The sequence below is a fragment of the Ochotona princeps genome, chromosome 10, assembly GCF_030435755.1.
Source record: "Ochotona princeps isolate mOchPri1 chromosome 10, mOchPri1.hap1, whole genome shotgun sequence".
NCBI classification, from domain to species: Eukaryota; Metazoa; Chordata; class Mammalia; order Lagomorpha; family Ochotonidae; genus Ochotona; species Ochotona princeps.
In genome coordinates this window covers 16,897,972-16,918,350 of record NC_080841.1, presented here as the reverse complement: position 1 = coordinate 16,918,350, position 20,379 = coordinate 16,897,972, and the positions used below count along the sequence as shown (strand labels likewise).

Sequence of the window (20,379 nt, the reverse complement as noted above, 5' to 3'; positions counted from 1 at the left end):
GGCCAGATTGGAGTGTGAAGTCAGAGGAATTGCAAGAGTCCACTATAAAGTTCGAGAAGAAGTGGCAGGAAAAAGCCGAGACAGATCCTTAAAGCCAAAGACAAAGCTTATCTCTTGTGTCTGTCCCACATAAAACACATGTGCCCTGTTAACCTGCTTCTCTCAATCATCTTTGTGCCACACCATAACCAAGAATGGGCCAGATACCAGTGACATTTGTGAACCTTCCTGGTAGTATCTTAATGTGCAATATAACCTTGAGCAGGAGAGCTTCTTAATGCTCTGGATCACTAATTTGCTTATTTATAAATTTGAAAAAGCAGTGCTTATTTATAAGGGTGATGTGATGACCCAAGGAGAGACTGCTAAGGAACATTAAATGCTGTATACATGTGCAGCATGGCATTCTAACTTTTCAGCTCCTGCCACTCACGTCTATGTACAGGTAGCTGATTGAAGAGTATCTTGCCTAAGGGACTGTATCCCAAAATAATAATAAAAAGAAAAATAAAAGAACCTTTAAGCCAAAAGAGAGAGAGGGAGAGAGGGAGAGAGAAAGAGATAGATAGATAGATAGATAGATAGATAGATAGATAGAATTTCCAGGCAGAAAATGTCACAGTGGTTACAAGTGCAAGTTTAGCAACCACACCTAGGAGTAAATTCTGCCTCTGTCATTTACCAGCTGATGCTGAATAAGTCATCTAATTTCTCTGAATGTTGACCTGTACAGAGAATAATGCCTTCCCTCCAGGACTGTGCTAAAGATTGAATGAGATCAAGTATAATCAAGTATAAAATGCTTTGCTTAGTATGTGGCAAGCCCTGATGGGTCACGGCGACTATTTATAATTATTCTCAAAATTCCCCAGCAGCGTGAATAATCCAATGGGGCAACATCTGACTGGGGTTCTGATATTGTGGACAAAGCACCCTTAGATCCCCAACTTTAAGCACTTACATCAATAAGGTCGGACAGGTCGTGGATGTAGTACTTGAAGACTGAGGCATTGGTGGCTTCCAAAGCCAGTAAGTACTCATTCCGGGCTTTAATGGCCTTCAGCTTATTCTCCGTGTACTTGGCTTGGCGCTGAAAATGTAACAAAGTGCACTTTTATTTCATTTTTTTTTTAAAAGGGAGATTGCGCTCTAAAAGATGAAAGTACAGTACATTCAAGAACCACAATTGTGCTGCTACTCCCTATGCGCGTCTGCCTTAAATTGGGTTCTAATTCTGTTTAATGAGATTCAAGGGCATAATGTAGATCAACTCAGGAAAGGTTAATGGGGCTCCCTACTTCAGATGTGTGCCCCACTTTGAGTCTATCTTCAGATATCATTCTACATCCTTGCACCACTATCCTGAAGGAAGTGCCACTACACCCACGCCCAGGAACACTCAATTTCTGAAACCAAATCTTCGGTCTACAGTCTTCCCTACTCCCCAGAGCAATAGGATATTTACTCTTTGAAAAATGTGACTGTTTCCTGCGATCTGCTTGAGGTAAAAAAAAATCATAGTCCATGTGTCCCTGTTCTCGCATTCTTGCCAGGGCAGACAGTAAGGGTCTCACTTTCCATCACTGGCTACTAAATGAACCCAAAGCTTTGTTCTGCTCTTCATGGCACCTGCTGGGGAGTCCTGCCAGTCTTGCCTAGCAGAATGTCTTTTCTAGGGCCCTGAGGTTGCCCTAGTGTGCATACCTTCTCTTTCATCTTCTCTATCTTCTTCACTGAGCTCCTCCGGACATGTTTCTCTTCGATGCGGACATTGGCAGTGGAGTCAGGCGAGCGTGGAGTCTGCCGGTCCTCTTGCTTCACCGATTTACCAATTTGCTTCTCCTCTTGCTTCTCCGCCTCCTTTAGTTTGCTCTGAGCACTAATGCTGTCAGCATTGTACATGTGATATGTCTTCATGACCTGTAAGACACCCCCACCCGGAGGTCAAGCCAATGGGGTCAGTGCTCAGCTTTGTAGACCAACAGACTCAGCTGGACCTCACTCACATGAAGCAATGTGCCTCCTAAGGCACAAATCCACAGTATTTTGGTTCAGCAAATAACATAAGCAAAAGACCACTCCAAGCTACAGGAAAGCAGTATTTCAGTTGAGCCACATTGTCTTTGCAGTGAAATAACTTCCTGTCTGTCCACTGCATATTATTTAGTTTATCATCATTTGTAACATTCTTCTAATGGTGAGATGACTTCTGCTGCTTGGCTGGTCCCACAATATCAAGCAGAGAGGAAACAATGCTGCTTTCAGACTCTAAGGTAAACCCTTGCTTGGTTGGTTAGGAACCCTAAAGACAAAAGCAAAGCCAACGGAGGAACCTACACTTTGTACATTTCGAATACAAAACACACAGAGGAAAAGACTCCAAAAGATCTTTCCAGATCATATAACCTTTCTCCCAGCACCAGCAGTAATAATGGTGGCTCTTGTTTACTGAGCACTTTGCATATGCCAGGCTTTGTGCCAGGTACTATGTATATATACATTTTCTTATTTCATCCATGGCAATCTATGATCTAGATAATAAAAATCTGCACAACAATTTAGGTTAAGAGCCTGAGAAGCAATACATCTGTACCAAGTATAACTAGATTTGACACAGGAAGGAAGTAATACAAAAAAAAAGAGGGATGCAATTTTCAAATTTTCCATTGAAGCAACTGTCTAGGAATCCAATCTTGTTTCTTAATGAGGAGGCCAGAAGGTCTGGAACTGAAGCTTGTTCCAAGCCTCCCAAGTATATTGCCTCTATCCACATGGTGCCTGCTCTTCCCTGCTGGAGTGTTCTTTTTCTCACAGCAAGCCTCTACTTCTATGTGGATACTGAAATCTAAAGCAAAAGTAGGGAGAACCAAGAAGCAAGCAGATTTCCATCACAGAGACCCAATGACCTCAGAGAAACTGGTGACACAGAAATAAAGGCAGGGTTGAAAGAACAAGACCAACTACAGTCAAAAACCAGACTCTCAGATCTCATCTTCAAGACTCGAAGCTTAATCGTCCTCATAAAGGGTTTATGGTCTGGATGATAGCAGGTTCACCTGAAGATAGGGATACTGAACTCAAAACAGGAGGGTCAACTGAAAATTCAATGTAGAATGTTGAGAGGACTCTTCACAGCTCACTTCCCAGGCACAAATGGGAAATCAAAAGATCCTTTTTGGCAATCAGACGATTTGAGATCAAAGCTAGAAAAACTGATGTCAGGGTTTCCCCTAGGATTCAGCATAGTCATTTCTCCCTCCAGCGAAAGCCACAGTTGGAATGGAACATTTTAATGCCCCACAGTAGAATATGAGCAGACAGGGCCCAGCACAGTAACGTATTGGCTAAAGTCCTAGCCTTGCAATCACCGGGATCCCATTAGGTGCTGGATCACTCCACAAGCGGTTCACTCTACAAGTGGCTGCAACAGCCAGAGCTGAGCTGATCTGAAGCCAGGAGTCAGGAATTTCTTCTGGGTCTCCCATGCAGGTGCAGGGTCCCAAGGCTTTGGGCCATCCTCAACTGCTTTACCAAGCCACAATCAGGGAGCTGGATGGGAAGTGGAGCAGCTGGGATTAGAACCAGCTCCCAGATGGGATCCCAGTGTGTGCAAGGTGAGGACTTTAGCCACTAGGCTACCATGCCAGTCCCAGACATCTCTTATTTGTATCCCTAATGCTAGTGCTACAGTCAAACAGACAAGAGTTGGGGGACTAACGCCAATGTTTCAGAACGGACGCCAAATAGTAGTCTGAAGTAGTTCTTCAAACAAACAATTGCTGCCTCAAGTCAAGAGAACATACCAGAAGCTGGTACAGTGGTGTAGTGTGTAAAGACACTGCTTATGTTGCTGACATCGCATATGCAAGCCAGTTTGAGTCCCAACTGCTTCACTTCTGATCCAGCTCCCTGGGAAAGTTCAGAGGATGGCCCAAGTGCTTGGGCCCCTGCACCAGTGTGGGAGACCTGGAAGAGGCTTGAGGCTCCTTGCTTCAGATTGGCTATCTCTGGCTACTGCAGCCATATGGGTAGTGAACTAACAAATGCAAGATCTTTCTCAGGTTCTGCCTTTTCCATTCTTTCTCCCTTCCCCTGCCCTCTCTGTAACTCTTTTAAATAAATAAATAAACAAATAAACCTTATAAAACAGAGAGCATATGAGAGCACTTCAAAAAGCTTGTGGAAAATATTTTAATGTCAAAAAATCTGAAGTACATGCATTTTTTAAAAAAATAATACACATACTTCTTGGACTCTTTGTAGGGTATGGAACAGAAGCACTGAAACCTCTAGGGTAACGACAGCCCTAGTGCATCCCAGCAGCTTCCTGGACTTCATATTCATCCAACCCATGTGGTTTCCATGCTTTCACATGCATTCTTTTCTATGGGATTTGCTGTCCTTTTCCAAACATAGCTTCTAAATACTACTGAGGCAGAGAATCCCAGAGTTCGTTGGGAAGCAGTGTGCTATGACTTCAAAAACATTCCTGGAGCATCAGTCAGAAAATGACAATGACTTATACCATGGCTCACAGGATAGTTACCTCATTACGAGGACAAACACGGGGAAAACAATGCTCCCTGGGCCTGCTCTCTGAATAGCAGCTGTGGGCAGCAACCCCTGGCACAGAATGCCAAGTCAGGGAATCAAAGAAGACAAGGCAGAGAGGCAGCTGGCCACTTCTGGTCAGAGTTGGGGCTTCTTTCCAAAGGTATCTTTATTTAGGAATACCTGGGCTCTGTACCCTTAGCTCACCATGGTTCGAAGTTCTTAAATTACCAACTCTTGGGGAAATTTTAGTCCTCCAAAAAGTATTCAGATATTAGGGGAAAGATGGAAGGTAAGAAAGACACTGAGAAATATGGTGTGTTTCTGAAGTCCTTGGCTTCTTTTTTCCAGCACTGAGAAATCATTTCTGTTAGCTATCAGCTCACTGAAAGAAGGATCCCTTCCCCGCTTTCTGAAGAGGAAACTGGGCATAGCTACCTACAAGAAGCTCTCCCTTGCTCTCTTAACCCCGCTGAGAGGCCATGTGTAGAGTTAGTAGCTTTCTGAAGCTGGCATACAGTAGTCCCAACTACTGACTTGATGAAACCTGTGTTCTATGCAGGGTGATCAAGCTGTTGCCCAGGACATTCCTGGTTTTGTTGCCACAAGTCTTATGTCCCAGGCCACTCTTCAGTCCTAGGCAAACTTAAGGCAGTTAGTCATTCCAATCCTATTGTAGCTTATTTAGACCAGTCCTGAGTTCACTGGAGGGTAAAATGAACTCACAAATCTATTCTCTGAACTTTGTGATGGCCTACAGAATATACAAACTCATTTTACTCTTAACTATTCCGGGAAGTATGACTCCGCAGTCACCTACCCCTAGGATATGAAGATGGGAGTATATAAAAGTATGGAGACATCAGGGTCACAGAGGTTCGGGGTATCCCTAAGCTCATACTGCTGGTGGTTAAGACAGATTAGAATCTAGCTTGCCCAATTCAGGAGATTCTGCTCTTGATCAGGGTTTCTCAGTCTTGGCATTGCCAACATTCTGAGCTAGATCATACCTGGTTGTGAGGGGTGGTCCTGCACTCTGTACAGTTTCAGCAGCATCCTGACTTTGACTCCAGTTGCCAGGGGCGCCCACTCACTCCTCCAGTTGTTAACAATCAAAAGTATCTGCAGAAGCTGAGCAGTGTCTTGGAGAACAAAACATCACCTGGCTTGAGAACCACTACAGCAGAACCACTACATTTCTGCTGTCTCTGGAACTTTCTGGAGTTCCCTCCTTTCTAATTTACCTCCTTCTTTTCCCTTGATCCTCTGGATGAAAATTATCAACTTTTTATTTTGACCCTGGCCAGATCATAAGTGTGTATCAATATGCCTTATGGCAGAGGACATCATACTCAATCAATTCTTGGATTGCACAAGAGTGGGAAGACATCATGCTTTGCACTGACTGTGGCCTCCCAGTGCTGGGAAAGCAGCTGGCCAACACTGAACTGCCTGAAGACTGCAGTCATTGGTATTGGCCCGGCCCTCTCAGATCAGAATAGCAAGTTCCAGGGTTTTCTTCTTCACTCCAACACAACTTACACCATCTCACTTATTTTTAAAGTGAGAGTATATGAAAACATCAAGAACTCTGGGTAAAAACTAACAGATTTCAGGCACAATTTTTCCTTTCTGCCTTGAGTCCCACTGCAGAAGTGGCATGCTGGACTTGATTAGGTCTGAGGTTTGCTGACTCTCCGACCTACTCCTCCCCAGAAACAGCCGCAAATAGCAGAGGTCCAATGTGCTTACAGGGAAATAAAAGGATTTGTATAATGACATGTGTCATATTCTATCTTAGTCAGTTCCCTGCCAGGAGAAAGGAATAGAGCTCTTCTTGGTGTCTAGAAGATGCTCCAAAAATAAAGAGAAGTAAAACTTTAAAAAGACAAGGTTCAAAATACTATCCAGTCTGAAATGGTTCATATTGACACACTTCTATTTTTAAAAAACCTTAACTTCATTTGAGAGAAAAGAAAATTTGGGAGCTGCACCAAAGGGTGCCATTTATCAACTTGATGTCAGAGTAGAAGAGCACAGAGCAGAAGAGTCACAGAGTAGAAATTCAAAACAAACGAGCATCATTGGAGACCAGATGAATACTCTGCCCTATTTACTTGTCTAACAGTTGCCAAGACACACCAACTATGCCTAGGCTTCTGGATCAAAACCCTTGAATTCTCTGACCCCAGATGCCTGTGAGGCATGTCACCATGGCCTGTACTTCCTGTGAATTAAAATGAAACAAAGAAAACAAAGCAGGAAGAGAAGGGAAGGAAAGGGAGGAGGAGGAGGAGGAAGAAGGGAGGAAGTAAAGAAGGGAGAGAGGAAAGGAATAAACAGGTAAACAAAGGAAATCAATTTCACCTCCAAGCAAGATGGGACAACCTGGAAAAAATGACAGTGACGGCTGGTATGACCAGGAGACCAAGTCCCTAAAAGGCATTCACTGTACATTTGAAGTATATGCTGTAGAGCAGCAGGAATTAGTGTGCATGTATGAGTGCATGCTGATTGTAATTATAATTTACAAAACATGGTAGGGGGGAAAACCACTCACACTACTTCTTAGTATGTGGAGAAACACACATCAGCCAAGACTGATGAAGTACCAGTCCACTCAGAACTGACTATTTTCTTCTCCAAGCCTGCTTTTCCACGGAGGTTTGGCCTTTATAGAACCCCAGGAAGTTGGTGTACAGCTCCTCTGGGCTTGAACTGGTCCCTCACATTAGGGGCACTCATGGCTCTACTTCACTCTTCTGGTCAAACCAGTAATTCAATCTAAGACTGCAAGCAAAATCTTGAACAATAAATCCTTTCCAGCAGGTACACAACAACAGTGTAAGGCAGTTCATATTCCTTGCCAGTAGGTTGGGGTCCTTTGTTGCTAAAGGGATCAGTTACACTGGTAACTTAGGCTTTGGCTGATCTTTAGCAATCATGCCCCAAATGAAGTCAACGTAAACTTGCCTAGCTGAGGAATGATTTTGAGATTCATTTTTCTCATTTCATTTTGAAAATAAGTTTTTAAAAAAGAGATGGGTGAGGTCACCTCCCGTGGGGACCATGCACTGTCTTCAACCCCAGTTCAGTTCATTCTATTGCTGACATGACCATGGCTGCAAGTTGCCAAATGCTGCTTCTCTCTGCTTGTTCAGGAGCCAAGCAACCCATATGATTTACCGAGTAGAGCTCGTTCAGGACCTTCATCAAATCATCTTGGAGTTGCTGGCCGACTTCTTTACTCTGCAAGGAAAGAGAAATGAAGGTTAATTGGGAAACAGAAGCAGGGAGGAGAGGGCAACAAAGGCAAGAGCAACCCAGGCTCTACAAATAACACAGACTCAATTAAGGCCCATTATTTAACCCAGCAAATCAGATAACCACTGCGATCAGACCCAATTATAGTCAGATTACTCAAAGAGTTTTAATAAAATGAATTGTGCCCTTTCCTATAGCCTAGGAAAGGCAATCGTGCGGAGGGAAAATGGGTTGTAGTCTTTGATTTTTTTCAATTGGTCCCCAAAGAGCAGGCCTGAATACCACATCCTACCTAGCAACAGTTGTTAGGAGGAACAGGCTTTCTCAGATATTTGCAATCAAACATTCCAGAGGCTTGCCAAGGAAAGTAAGAGGTGTAATGGTGTGTGATGAGAAAAAGTTTATAAGCATCCAAGAATGTCAAAACCCCTAACTAAACAGGAGACTCCTAGCAAGAAGGAAGTAGACTCCTGGCTGTGGTATCTGAATAATGACTGCTTCTGAGATTAGTCAATGCTACTTGATCAGATAAAACGTGGTAAGGGGTCTCTAACTGGTCAAGCCCCAGTGGCAGTTCTCAGGGCCTTTGCTGCTGCTTCCCCAGGCTGGCATCTAATCCACAGGACCGTAGATACAGAGGAGGAAGCAGCAAGGAAGTAATCACATCTTGCACACTGAATCCTACATGCCAAGCCCAAGAGAGGAGGGGATAAAACAGACTGGCATCACTGGGTCGTTGACAGGGGATCTTCTTTTATCTTTTGCCAGCTCTTTCCGGTTCTTCACTACTGAAAATTCAGATACTAACAATGCAGAGACCAGCTCCCAGGTAAAGAAAGGGACAAAAGGATCCCATTTGGGATCCTGGTGCATTCAAGGTGAGGATTTTAGCCAATAGGCTACTACACTGGGCCTGGACAGTTACTATTTTTCACATTTTTTTTTAAAGATTTTATTCATTTTTATTACAGCCAGATATACACAGAGGAGGAGAGACAGAGAGGAAGATCTTCCGTCCGATGTTTCACTCCCCAAGTGAGCCGCAACGGGCCGATGCGCGCCAATCCGAAGCCGGGAACCTGGAGCCTCTTCCGGGTCTCCCACGCGGGTGCAGGGTCCCAATGCATTGGGCCGTCCTCAACTGCTTTCCCAGGCCACAAGCAGGGAGCTGGATGGGAAGTAGAGCTGCCGGGATTAGAACCGGCGCCCATATGGGATCCCGGGGCTTTCAAGGCGAGGACTTTAGCTGCTAGGCCACGCCGCCGGGCCCTTCACATTTTTTATAAGCAAAAAACACTACATCCAATTACCTTAAACATAATCTAGGCTCACTCACATCTTTCATTCATTACTCCTGTAGGTGATGTTGTTGGAGCAAAGACTTCTCATTTACACTATTCAAATGCCCTTGAGAAACGCAGTGCTAATTAAAAACACCACCAGCAGCATGCAAGAATGCAAGGATGCTTATTTTATTCTCTCTTGGTCTTGACAATTTGATATGTATTTTATTGCTATAAGTTTTCAGGTCTTTGATTTCTAGTGTACCTAAACATATTTAAAAGCATGATTAGCAGGTACAGTGGGTGAAGCTACCCCTTGCCACACAAGTCTAAGGCTGCAAGTTCAAGTCTCAGTTGCCCTCCGTCTGATCCAGCTTCCTGCTAATGACCCAGTAAAGCAGCAGCAGATACCCCAAGTGCTTGGGCTCCTGTCAACCTCATGAGAGACCTGGATAGAGTCCATGTTCCTGGCTCAGCTGACCCAGGCTGCTGTGGCCATTTGGAAGGTATGTCTCTCTCTCTCTCTCTCTCTGAAATTCTGTCTTTCAAATATATAAATAAATATTTTCTAAAATGCTTATCAGTCAATTTCATCTTTCTCTTGTGGTTTGCCATTTTTCTATTAAGTGTTCATTATAGAATATAATATATGTGTGACTTCTTTCCTCAGTGGGTTGGAATGTTTACATCTGGTAGGTGGCAGGGAGAGAGTGTGGAAGGAGCCCCTAAATCAGCAATCTCAAGATTCTCCCTCTATTCCCAGTTCCTCCACCATCAAAGAGATAACTGCACAATATGGTAAATCTCTTTGGGTTTCTGTTTTCTCTTCCATACACTGAAAGTCTTCAGCTAAAACACTCAAGTCTTTCCTGACCTTTGCCACCCTAGGATTCTATGCGCTCTTCGACCTGGTTGCTTGAGTGCAGGTTAGATTCCAGCACCACCCTTTCAGCTGTGCACCACAGAGCTGAAGGAAATGAGTAAGTTCTGCTCAGGGACCCAGATGTGCTACAAGACGGACGGCTTTAGGACACCTTTGCAATCTCCAATTTCGCATTCTCAGTGTCTCTCATCCAGCGGCTTCAACCGCAGGAAGAAGCCACAAGAGGGAAGGCCGCTCATCTGCAATCTCACATACCAGCCACCCTTTCCCACTGTGAGGAAAGCTGAATTCCACTGAAGTAGCAGAGACCCAAGAGGTGAAGTGAGGCAAAATGACTCACCAGCAGTCCCAGAGTCAGCAATAGGGTGAGGAAGTGACCACGAGTATCACTTCCCACAGCCCTGCCCTCCGGCCTCCCACCCCATCAGCACCTCCTTAGGTTTAAATGGCAGAGGTTAAAGGAGAAGGCTGTTCTTCTACCCTGTTGCTTACCCATGACTTAAACAACTTAGCTCCAGAGTGTGAAGGGAAAACGCAGAGGGAGGGAAAATACAACCAATAAAATAGTAATTAAGCTCAGGCAGATGTTTCCTTTTGTACTGATTAGTTGGGAGGACCACTCCACTATGACCCCTGTTTATTTGAACAGGCTGCTGGAGGGATCTGACTGGCTGGGGCCTCACCAGCTGTGGCTAAGAGCTGGGCTGGGCTGGGGAATACAAGTGCAGCTAGGACAGTTAAATGAGAACACCCCAAGCAATTCTTACACAAGGACGGGGCAGAAACCTCTGCCAGTGTCTCTACTTCCACAGATACTAAACAAAGCCACTATTTCAGAATTTAATTGTGTGCCTTTGGGGGAGAGCTCAGCCTCTGCACGGACTTCCTGCTGGCTACCACGGAAGGACTGACAGGACTGGGAAGCTACAAGGCAGCCCCACCCAAAAACAAGAGGCACATTTGTTCCCAGGAACAACCAAACCTGCTGCAGCCCAGGACGTGACAATGAAGACTGTGGGGGCCTTTCCGTTCCCTCTAAAAAAGCAAGAGGTTCCTAGGCAGGGAAGCAAAAAGGATTTACAGAGAGGTCTTTGTGCACGAATATACAGCTACATCTCTTTTCTTTAACATTTCTTGGAAGAGAATGAATCATCTAAACATTGCAGGGAACCAAACAGAATTTGGGGGAAAATATTACTTTGGGCAAAGTTTTTCTCTTAAATGTTTGCAGAGTAATCTCTGCCTGGGGGGGGAAAGGATGCCTAAATTTAGATTAGAGATGTGGCATAGTTAACAATGCTGGTTCTATGGGATAGGAAGTGCAATGGTGTGCACAGGCCTGGATCTCTTATTTTGAAACTCACCACAAATATTTGGCCGAAGTGTGTTTCCGGGGGGCCCCCCATCTGCCTGTTGCCAAGGCGGGACTGATTCATAGAAATGGCAGTGCAATAGCTCCTGCCTGCCATGCACTTACAAAATGGACAGAGAATCTTTCTTTTCCAACAGATTATAGCACTGAACAACAGAACTGTAACACACAGAATCACCTCCCCAAGACAGAATGCTTCCAGACTTCCTTGCTCACACACAGGGTTCAGCAATAAAAATGCACAGAAAAATCAGGTTATGTGGTCTGGGCTGTTTGGACATAAGGTTTGTCCACTCTGAATTTCCTTAATTACATTTCCTGAGCTTCACTGGTTTTGTTCATTAGCTTGCCCCCAAAGAACATCAATTATTAAAGGGCTTTAAAGCCAGTACTCACAGGGAGATTACGTGTTACCTGATTTTCTAGTGACAAGTATCATGCTTTTCGAGTGGGAGGTGTGGAATTGGGGGAGGGGGCTGCTGTTTATTGGCTATCTGGACTAGAAAGCTGTATTATTTTTATGAAAGAAGTAAAGGAGAAAAAAAAGAGGAAGATGTATCTCTGCCATGTGGTGAGAGCTAATTTCAGCCCCTTCCTAAAGCTGAATTTATCAGCAGGTAGAAACAGTTGGGTTTAGTTCTCTGCCATTCCGCCGATGTGAGCAGTTTTCTAAAAAACATCCAATTTTCAAGGGCACATATCTCATTCACCAGTGCTAGCTTCTGCTCCCCAGTTCAAACATACTTTGGAGACTAACTGCTTTTTTAAAAAGGCAGTTTATGATTGAATTTAGGTTTACAGATTTCAGAGGAGAGGGACACAAACCTTACATTAAGCTCTGGCAGCAGAACTGTTACCAGGCAGAGTGACAGTTTCAGGGGCAGTGGCTCACCACTTTAAAGGCTCCAAGTCTCGTGACCCAGGGCTTTGCCAGAGATAACTCTTGGAAGGCAGGATGGGGCTAAAAAGACAGGAGTATTTGGTAGTAGGGCTAGGGCCCTAGGGATTGTGGGCAACTTTATCTGGGCTCTCCCCCAGCAACTCAGTTGGGGTGCAGCTGGTGTTAAGGTGTCAAGGCTGAAAAGCTTCAGAGGATGGTGATGCCCATGGGTCAAAGGTCAGAAATGTTTTCTGGATTTCCCCTTGCACACACGCAAGCAAGATTCTTTCTATTCAGCATAGAGCACTCCTGGATGGTTCTAGCAAGGGTGAGTTCTAGTGAGGATCTTACACTCCATAGAGCCCAAAAGCATATGAAGTATAAGCATGCTGAACCATATACAAAGAGGTGAACTTGATGCTGCCATGAGAGAAGCTCCTCTTGTATATCAGGATGCTTAAAAAGCAAAACTTTTATTACAATCTAGGGTAGCATGGGCCTACAGTAAAAGTACTTACATGGGGTGCAATCTGGTATTTCCCATTCATTTGTTTTTTGTGTGTGTGTTGGTCATAACTCACTAAATGTATTTAAAACTCATTAATTAGTATATACAAGTTTTAAAGGATAGGGGACAATACAAAAGAATGTGATTGTAAATTAGCAAAGAAAGTATTGGCTTAAAAATTGGAGCCCACCAATCAAGACAGCAGCTAAACAGGCCTCTTGAGGTAACTGATCAGATGTTTTAAAGCAGGTTGAATTACTGGATCCTGGCAAGGAGGAAATGGCTGGTTTACAGGGAATGAGCAATGAAAAGTCTACTGGCAAGTATTTATAGAGTATCTATTATGTGTCAAATACTCATGGATTGAATAAAAAACAGACACCTTAAAAGTTTACAATCTGCTGAGAAAAATGGACATCAAGCTGAAGTCTGGGCTCCTCTGAACACAATTTTCCAATCTTAAAAGCATTCATGGGACTGGAATTCAGTCAGTTTCCTAGTTCAGCACCTTTTACCCTTTCATAGCTGAAAGGTTTCCACATTACACTCTAATTCTAGAGCAAAGCAATTGTTGAATTCAGATTGCCAGAAACAGAAATCTGATTTTAAGAATCTGGTTATTTCACAGTAAATTTTTTTTATTTTCAAGTTAATGACTAAAGATGTTTCAGGTTACAGGGATATGGCTTCAGTATAAGTGGTTCCTAAAATAGTCACATTCAAGTTTTAAAGAATCTGTTAAGCTTGTAAGCACAATAAAGCCTAATCTCACCAAATAACTACTCAGAAGTTAATGAGTATATTGAAACTCTTCAGTGACAAGTCATATTTTGAAATAAAATAGTAAAAATATTTTGTAATCTAAGATCTAATGCCTATTTCCAAATTAATTATCTAAAACATGAATAATTCTTCAGATTTTATCTTTAGATTTATCTGAAGCAATTAGTTTTTTATCACAAAGCTACTTAAATATGAAATAATCTAAAACTACTGGAAATACAGATTAAATTTATTTATTTATTGTTAAAGATTTGTTTATTTTTTTTGTAAAGTCAGGTATACAGAGAGGAGGAGAGACAGAGAGGAAGATCTTCCATATGATGATTCACTCCCCAAGTGGCCACAACAGCCACAGCTGAACTGATCTGAAGCCAAGAGCCTCTTTCAGTTCTTCCATATGAGTGCAGGGTCCCAAAGTTTTGGGCTGTCCTTGACTGCTTTCCCAGGCTACAAGCAGGGAGCTGGACGGGATGTGGGGCCACTTCAATCAGAATCAGCACCCATATGAGATCCTGGTGCTTGCAAGGCGAGGTCTTTGGCAGCTTAGGGTTACTTTGCCAAGCCCCAGATTAAAATTTAAAAAGTATCCTTCTGTCCTCTGTGGTGCCCAGTGGCTATAAAGTAATCATTTGCTGAATCAATTAGATCAAGATAGAGTTAGAGGTAAACACTCTGCATTTGTTTCACCTACACTTTTAAAAACAGAGACCCATTAGAGGTTATTCAACATGAACTCTCTGGTTAAGGTTCACAGATAAGCCCAGAAAGTTGAAATGACTTTTCTAGAATTACAGAGCTATTTAGCATTCTATCTAGAACCACACATAGCATTAGAAGAGGGTTTGGGTCCAGTGCAATGGCTCAATTAGCTAATCTTCCCCTTCCAAGTGCAAAGATTCCATATGGGTACAGGTTCGTGTTCTGGCTGCTCCACTTTCTATCCGGCTCCATGCTTGGGAAAGCAGGAGAGGACGGTCCAAGGCTTTGGGACCCTGCATCCGTGTGGGAGACTAGGAAGAAACTCCTGGTTCTTAGCTTCAGATCAGCTCAGCTATGGCCATTTGGGGAGTGAATCAGTGGAAGATCTTTCTCTCCCTTTCTCTCCGTAAATCTGCCTTTTAAATTAATATATATATATGTATATTTATATATCTATTTAAATATAGATATATTTATATATATATTTATATATAAATATATTTATATATCTATTTAAAGCAGAGGGTTAAACATGTAGACTTTGGAGCAGGATTAAAGTCCTCCTTTGACTCCCCAGTTGTAGAACTCGGGGTAGTTATTTAGCACTCTACGCTTTAGCTTAAACATATGTAAAATAGGAAAATACTCCTCATTCCACTGCCAAGATTAATCTTAAAATGGAATGCTCCATGTAAAACACTTATAGCAGAATCCAGTACCTACACTCAACAAACGTTAGCTAATACTAACATCAGGATGCCGTCCTCTCAGTCCCCTCTCGAGTGCTCTTTTCACTCTCCGTGCTGCCTCCTCATGTACCCTCAAGCATGTTTATGATCACATCACGTGCCACCAGTGAGGCATCCAGAGGCTACTCCCTAAGTAAGACTGCAGCAAAATCCCATCAATGGGGGTGCCATCAACTCACAGGGAAGACATCTCCTAATTTTTTCTTACACCTGTTGCTATACAATCTATTTTTCTTCCTAGTTTTCATAAGAACTAAAGTAATAATAACTGAAAAATGGGCATTTTTCCTGGGGAAAGAAAGAAAAAAGAAATCAGAGAAAGCAGAAAATCAAAATGTTTAGCAGAAAGGAAGACATGGCAAGGGTGAGAGAGGAAGGAAAACAAGGACACAATTTCCTCCTATTCCTCCTGGTAAATTGAACAAAATACCATTTTCAAATGCACAATTAACAGTTGGTTCACCTGAGGTCATATATTAAAGGTAGAAACTCCCTACTGCGCAGGTCATAGAATACCAAGACTGCCCATCACTGAGAGTAACAAAACCCACGACCTCTCTTCTCTAGGACACTTGTTGCTGAAAGCCATTCCTCTCCTAGAGGTTTCGGAATATGTCAGCAGTCTCATTGATAACCTACATGTAATGCTAGTGCCCCTGAGAGAAAATTCATTCTTTGGCATGACATGAATTCCAGGTTCAGCTTCTGCAGACACTGCTCTAACCTAAACCCTTTGTCAGGAAAACACATAATCCAGACAAGTTTGAGCCCTACTGGACTGTGACTGAGTGTAGAGGTGGGGACCTGGGAGGTGGAGAGAGTAGGAGGAAGAGCCGGGGGCCTCTTCTGTTCTCCCAAGATCTCTGATGACACAGAAATAGTCATGTAACAACTTGAATTCAACATGCTGTTCCAATCTCTTAGCATGTTCTACTCTAATGCTAGGAAAATAAGCGCCAAACAAAATACCTTAAACCGAAAGAGAGAAATGACACCAGAGTCTTCACTGCTTAAACTACTATTGTACTCCTATTTCCATCTCTCACTCTTCAGGATAGAGGTTTTTAGGGTCTTCTGCCCCAGATCTCTCATGCCAAAAGCACTTTCTCAAGTCATTCTCAGGAGAGATCACTCCATTTCCCAATCTGAATACTAAAGGTGTGGAAATGGTTATCTAGGTGACTCTGGGTACCCTTGAGTAGACTAGGACACAGGGACAAAAGAGACAAAGGCACACAGGCAACGTGAGAATACAAGTCTCTCAGTAGCTGTAAAAGTAACTCAGAAAGAAAAGCAGTCAATGGCTTGGAACTAAGCAAGAAGGAAAAAAAAGAAATTGACAAGGTGCTTGCAAGTATATGCCCTCCTACAGTGAGGAACTCTAAGGGGATAGGAAGAACACCTGTGCGGCTCAGATGGCTGGCCAGGAGGAGGCTGGAAGAACAGGAGTTAACAGAACTCCTCCGAAGCTGGCAGTGTGAACATTGAGAGGAGGAGCACAGCCTGGTAGGAAGTAAAATAGTCAGCAGCACCCTACAGGAAATGCCTGGGGCACTGGCAAAATCGCTGACTAAATACTTTAAGAAAGAGGAACCCGGAAGCCAAACCAAGTCATTGAGGGATCTTTGGGACTTTAGAACTTGAAGTCGCCTTAGAATCCCATTGTCAATAGTGGGATAGACACCACAGGATTCAATTATAAAGAAAACATTTTTTTAAAAACACATTTTAACTTCCAGACTTAGGTGCATAAAGCAAAGTACAAAGCCAACTTGGAAAGGATGAGCAGAGTTCTTTATTGCAAGAGAGTTAAGACTATGCTGCTTTAGGACTGGGATAGATATCTGAATCTGGGTGTAAGCCAGCCTTACCTAGCTCTGGCCATGGCCCCTATACTTTTTTTTTTATTTATTATTTTTAATTCATTAATTACATTGTATTATGTGACACAGTTTCAGAGTAGACCTTTGGCTCAAAGGTTAAATTGCTACCTGGGGTATCAGCGTCCCATGTTGGAGTGTTGCTTCAAGTCTTGCTTATTCTCTTCTGATCCAGGTTCCAGCTAAGGTGCATTCTGGGGAGGCAGTGGAGGATGACCCAAGTACTTAGGCCCTTGCCACCCATGGGGGGAGACCTGGATGGAGTTTCCAGCTCCTGCTTTCAGCCTGGTTCAGCACTGGCAGTTGCAGGCATTTAGAAGTTGAACTAGTGGATAGAAAATCTCTCTTTGCTGCTCAAATAAAAACAAGAACAGATTGCAAGATGAAGAATCCTTGGCCAGCACCTTCCCTCTAGTCAGACAAAAATCCTCACTTCCAGAAAAAAATCACTGAACTAGGAGAATGTCTGGAACTAGAGATTTCCAATTGCAATCTCTAGCTCCTATTTCTCACTAAGCTTTTCACTCTTTCCTGTCCAATCAGGCTTACATTTTACTCTGCAATTGCTGGATGTAATGCCTATGTCATGTTTTTTTTTTTTTTTAAAGATTTATTCATTTTTTATTACAGCCAGATATACACAGAAGAGGAGAAACAGAGAGGAAGATCTTCCATCCGATGATTCACTCCCCAAGTGAGCGCAACGGGCCGGTGCGCGCCGATCCGATGCCGGGAACCAGGAACCTCTTCCGGGTCTCTCACGCAGGTGCAGTGTCCCAATGCATTGGGCCGTCCTCAACTGCTTTCCCAGGCCACAAGCAGGGAGCTGGATGGGAAGTGGAGCTGCCGGGATTAGAACCGGTGCCCATATGGGATCCCAGCGCGTTCAAGGCGAGGACTTTAGGTGCTAGGCCACGCCGCCGGGCCCGCCCATGTCATGTTTTACTGTTGCGTCTTTTAAATCTAGTTGCTATAAATCATTCATGAGGATAGTGAATGAGAGATCCTCAAAAAGTTAATGGAAAATGTGTATTATGAAAAAAATGTATGTACAGAATTAAAAAAATATTTGAACCAAAACCACTTGTCTTTCAACTCAGTTTCCTATGAACTTTCTGAAGTATTCTCCTATTAAAGCTCTCATTAGGTTTACGATTTGCCTATTTCCTCTGAATTCTGTTCATCTCTTGACTCACACATTTCTCTCTTAAAAAAAAAAAATCTGTTTGAAAGGGAGTGTTATCGAAAAGATAAGAGAGAAGGTAAGAATGAGAGTGATGTTCTACCACAGCTGGAGCTGTGCCAGGCTGAAGCCAGGAGCTTTTTCCTTTTTGGCTGTTTTTAAGATTTTTCTCTGTCATGCTTTTCAATGATTTTTACCATAATGTGCCTCTACGTAATTTCTTTGTTTTTACTCTACTTGAGATTCATAATGCTTCTTTAATCTGTGAGGTGTTAGACAGTTTGTAACAGTTCACAGCTCTTATCTTTTCAAATATTAAGCATCTTCAATAAATCCATGGAAGCTATGTACCAAGAAAAGCACTATGCATAGACTTCAAAATATTTTGTCCCCAAACAAGTTTGTTCATACTACTTTGGATTAGATGTCTGAACAAGAACAAGTTTGACACAATAAGAATGATACTAGTTTGGAAAGAGCTTCTTTCAGAGCAACATATGGGAAGCTTAGATGAAAGCATGTTAAAGTTACTGATGGTGAAGTCTATCAAAAGTTTATAGGAACAATGTCCCAAAGAAATAAGTACTTATAAACAGGTAATTCATTCAGAGAGAACAATTCACATTAATTGGAGAACAGAATTAATCATTAATCTTGCCTGTGTCCTATTTGAAAAGGATTGATGATTAACACCAGAAACAACAGCCAACACCACAGACATTTCAATTAATTTAGTTTACAAAATTCTGATTAAAAATTCAAAGTTGAGCGAAATTTTCTTTTTAATAGGTGACAAAATGTTTGCTCCCAGATCAGCTGCAGACAACAGAGCTTCCCATGGAATATTTCAAAAGTGGATCAAGATTCTAAACCACTTTTTCGAAGGGTTATTTGTAATAGGAAGCAAAACATAGCTTTCCAAGAACCACCAAGAAGACAAAGCTGACTCCAAGCAATGGCTACCAAGTGTCCTAGTGCCAAACAAAAGCAGACCTGTCAATAGCAAATGTCCTGGCAACAGTTTCTTGGGATGCTCAGAATATGCTGCTCCTTGACTTTCTGGAAGGCTGAAGACGGTTTTGAGCAGAGAACAGCCAGGAAAGTGTTACCAGAGTCCTACCAGTCCATAAAAAACAATCCTGCTTGTTGTTTCAGCAAACATGTGTAGCATTGCCATTCTATGAGCATTTCCATGGGAAATCATTAGGCATCTATCTTACAGCTCTGATTTGGTTCCTTCTGCATTTTTGTCATTTTCTAAATTTAAAAAAAAATTCACTTGCTTTCAATTAATAATGTAGGTGACTACATTGACATGATTAAATTCTCAGTTCTTTAGGATGGAATAATTGCTAATCTCATTACTTTAAAAAGTGTCTTAATCCCAATGGAGCTTATGCTGAGAAATAAAGTTAATATGTTTTGTTTTTTGTCAATTAAACTTTTCCACAAAATTTTAAGAAATCCTCATATTGTTTGTATCTAATTCTTCTTTGGGACTTCAGCAAAGTCCTGTTAGGTCTGTTTTTCACATTCCTATAAGGATCTTCCCTGTCTTTTCCATCCTTGCACCTGTCTAAACATCAGCAGGTATCATTTTCTCATTTTCCTCCAATTATCTAATTCTTCATTCAGTAATATCTAAACTGCTATTTAATCCACACACTGAACTGTTAAGTTACAGCATTATATAGCACTAAAGTCAGTTTAATTCTCTTATTATTGAGATATAACTCATATTAACACAAAGTGGAGCATTGGAAAGTGTATAGTGGCGTTCCATATATTCACAAAGTCGTGCAAACATTGTCACTATCTGATTCCAGAACACTTTCATCATCTCCAAAGAAACTTTAATACTTGCTTGATTCACTGCCTACCCTACTGACAACCACTCATCTACTTTCTGTCTATGGATTTGTACATTCTGGAATTTTCTATGAATTGAATCATATAGTATATATGGCTTCTTTCTATGTAGCATAATGTTTTCAGTGTTCATTCATGCTGTGGCATATATATTCTTCTTTATGACTGAGTAGTATCCTGTTGTGTGAATATGTCACATTTTGTTTAATTTTTTCTCATTAATTGCATTAATTGCTTCATGAACTCGGGGTTATTTCCACTTTTTGCTTATTGTGAATAATATTGTCATGAGCATTTGTGTACAAGTTCTCATGTGAGCACGTGTTTTCAATTCTCTTGGGTGTATACCTCGCAGTGGAATTGCTGGTTTACAGGATAATTACATGCCTACATTTTTACGAAACAGCGGGACTGTTTCGCACAACATCTGTATCACTTTATAATCCCATCAGCAATGTATGAGAGTTCCAATTTC

General features: G+C 42.3%; 1 protein-coding gene across 5 annotated transcripts in view; it reads right to left on the bottom strand.

Annotated features, from left to right (window-relative positions):
• The window catches only part of SRGAP2 (SLIT-ROBO Rho GTPase activating protein 2), a 245,426-nt gene that overhangs the window by 67,850 nt on the left and 157,197 nt on the right, over positions 1–20,379 (bottom strand). For all 5 annotated transcript variants that reach the window (XM_058669101.1, XM_058669100.1, XM_058669102.1 and 2 more), the window contains exons 5-7: positions 7,738–7,800; positions 1,705–1,920; positions 962–1,090 (exon numbers count right to left, since the gene is read on the bottom strand). In XM_058669101.1, coding sequence (XP_058525084.1) covers positions 962–1,090; positions 1,705–1,920; positions 7,738–7,800 — 408 coding nt within the window. The remainder of the gene's footprint in view (positions 1–961; positions 1,091–1,704; positions 1,921–7,737; positions 7,801–20,379) is intronic.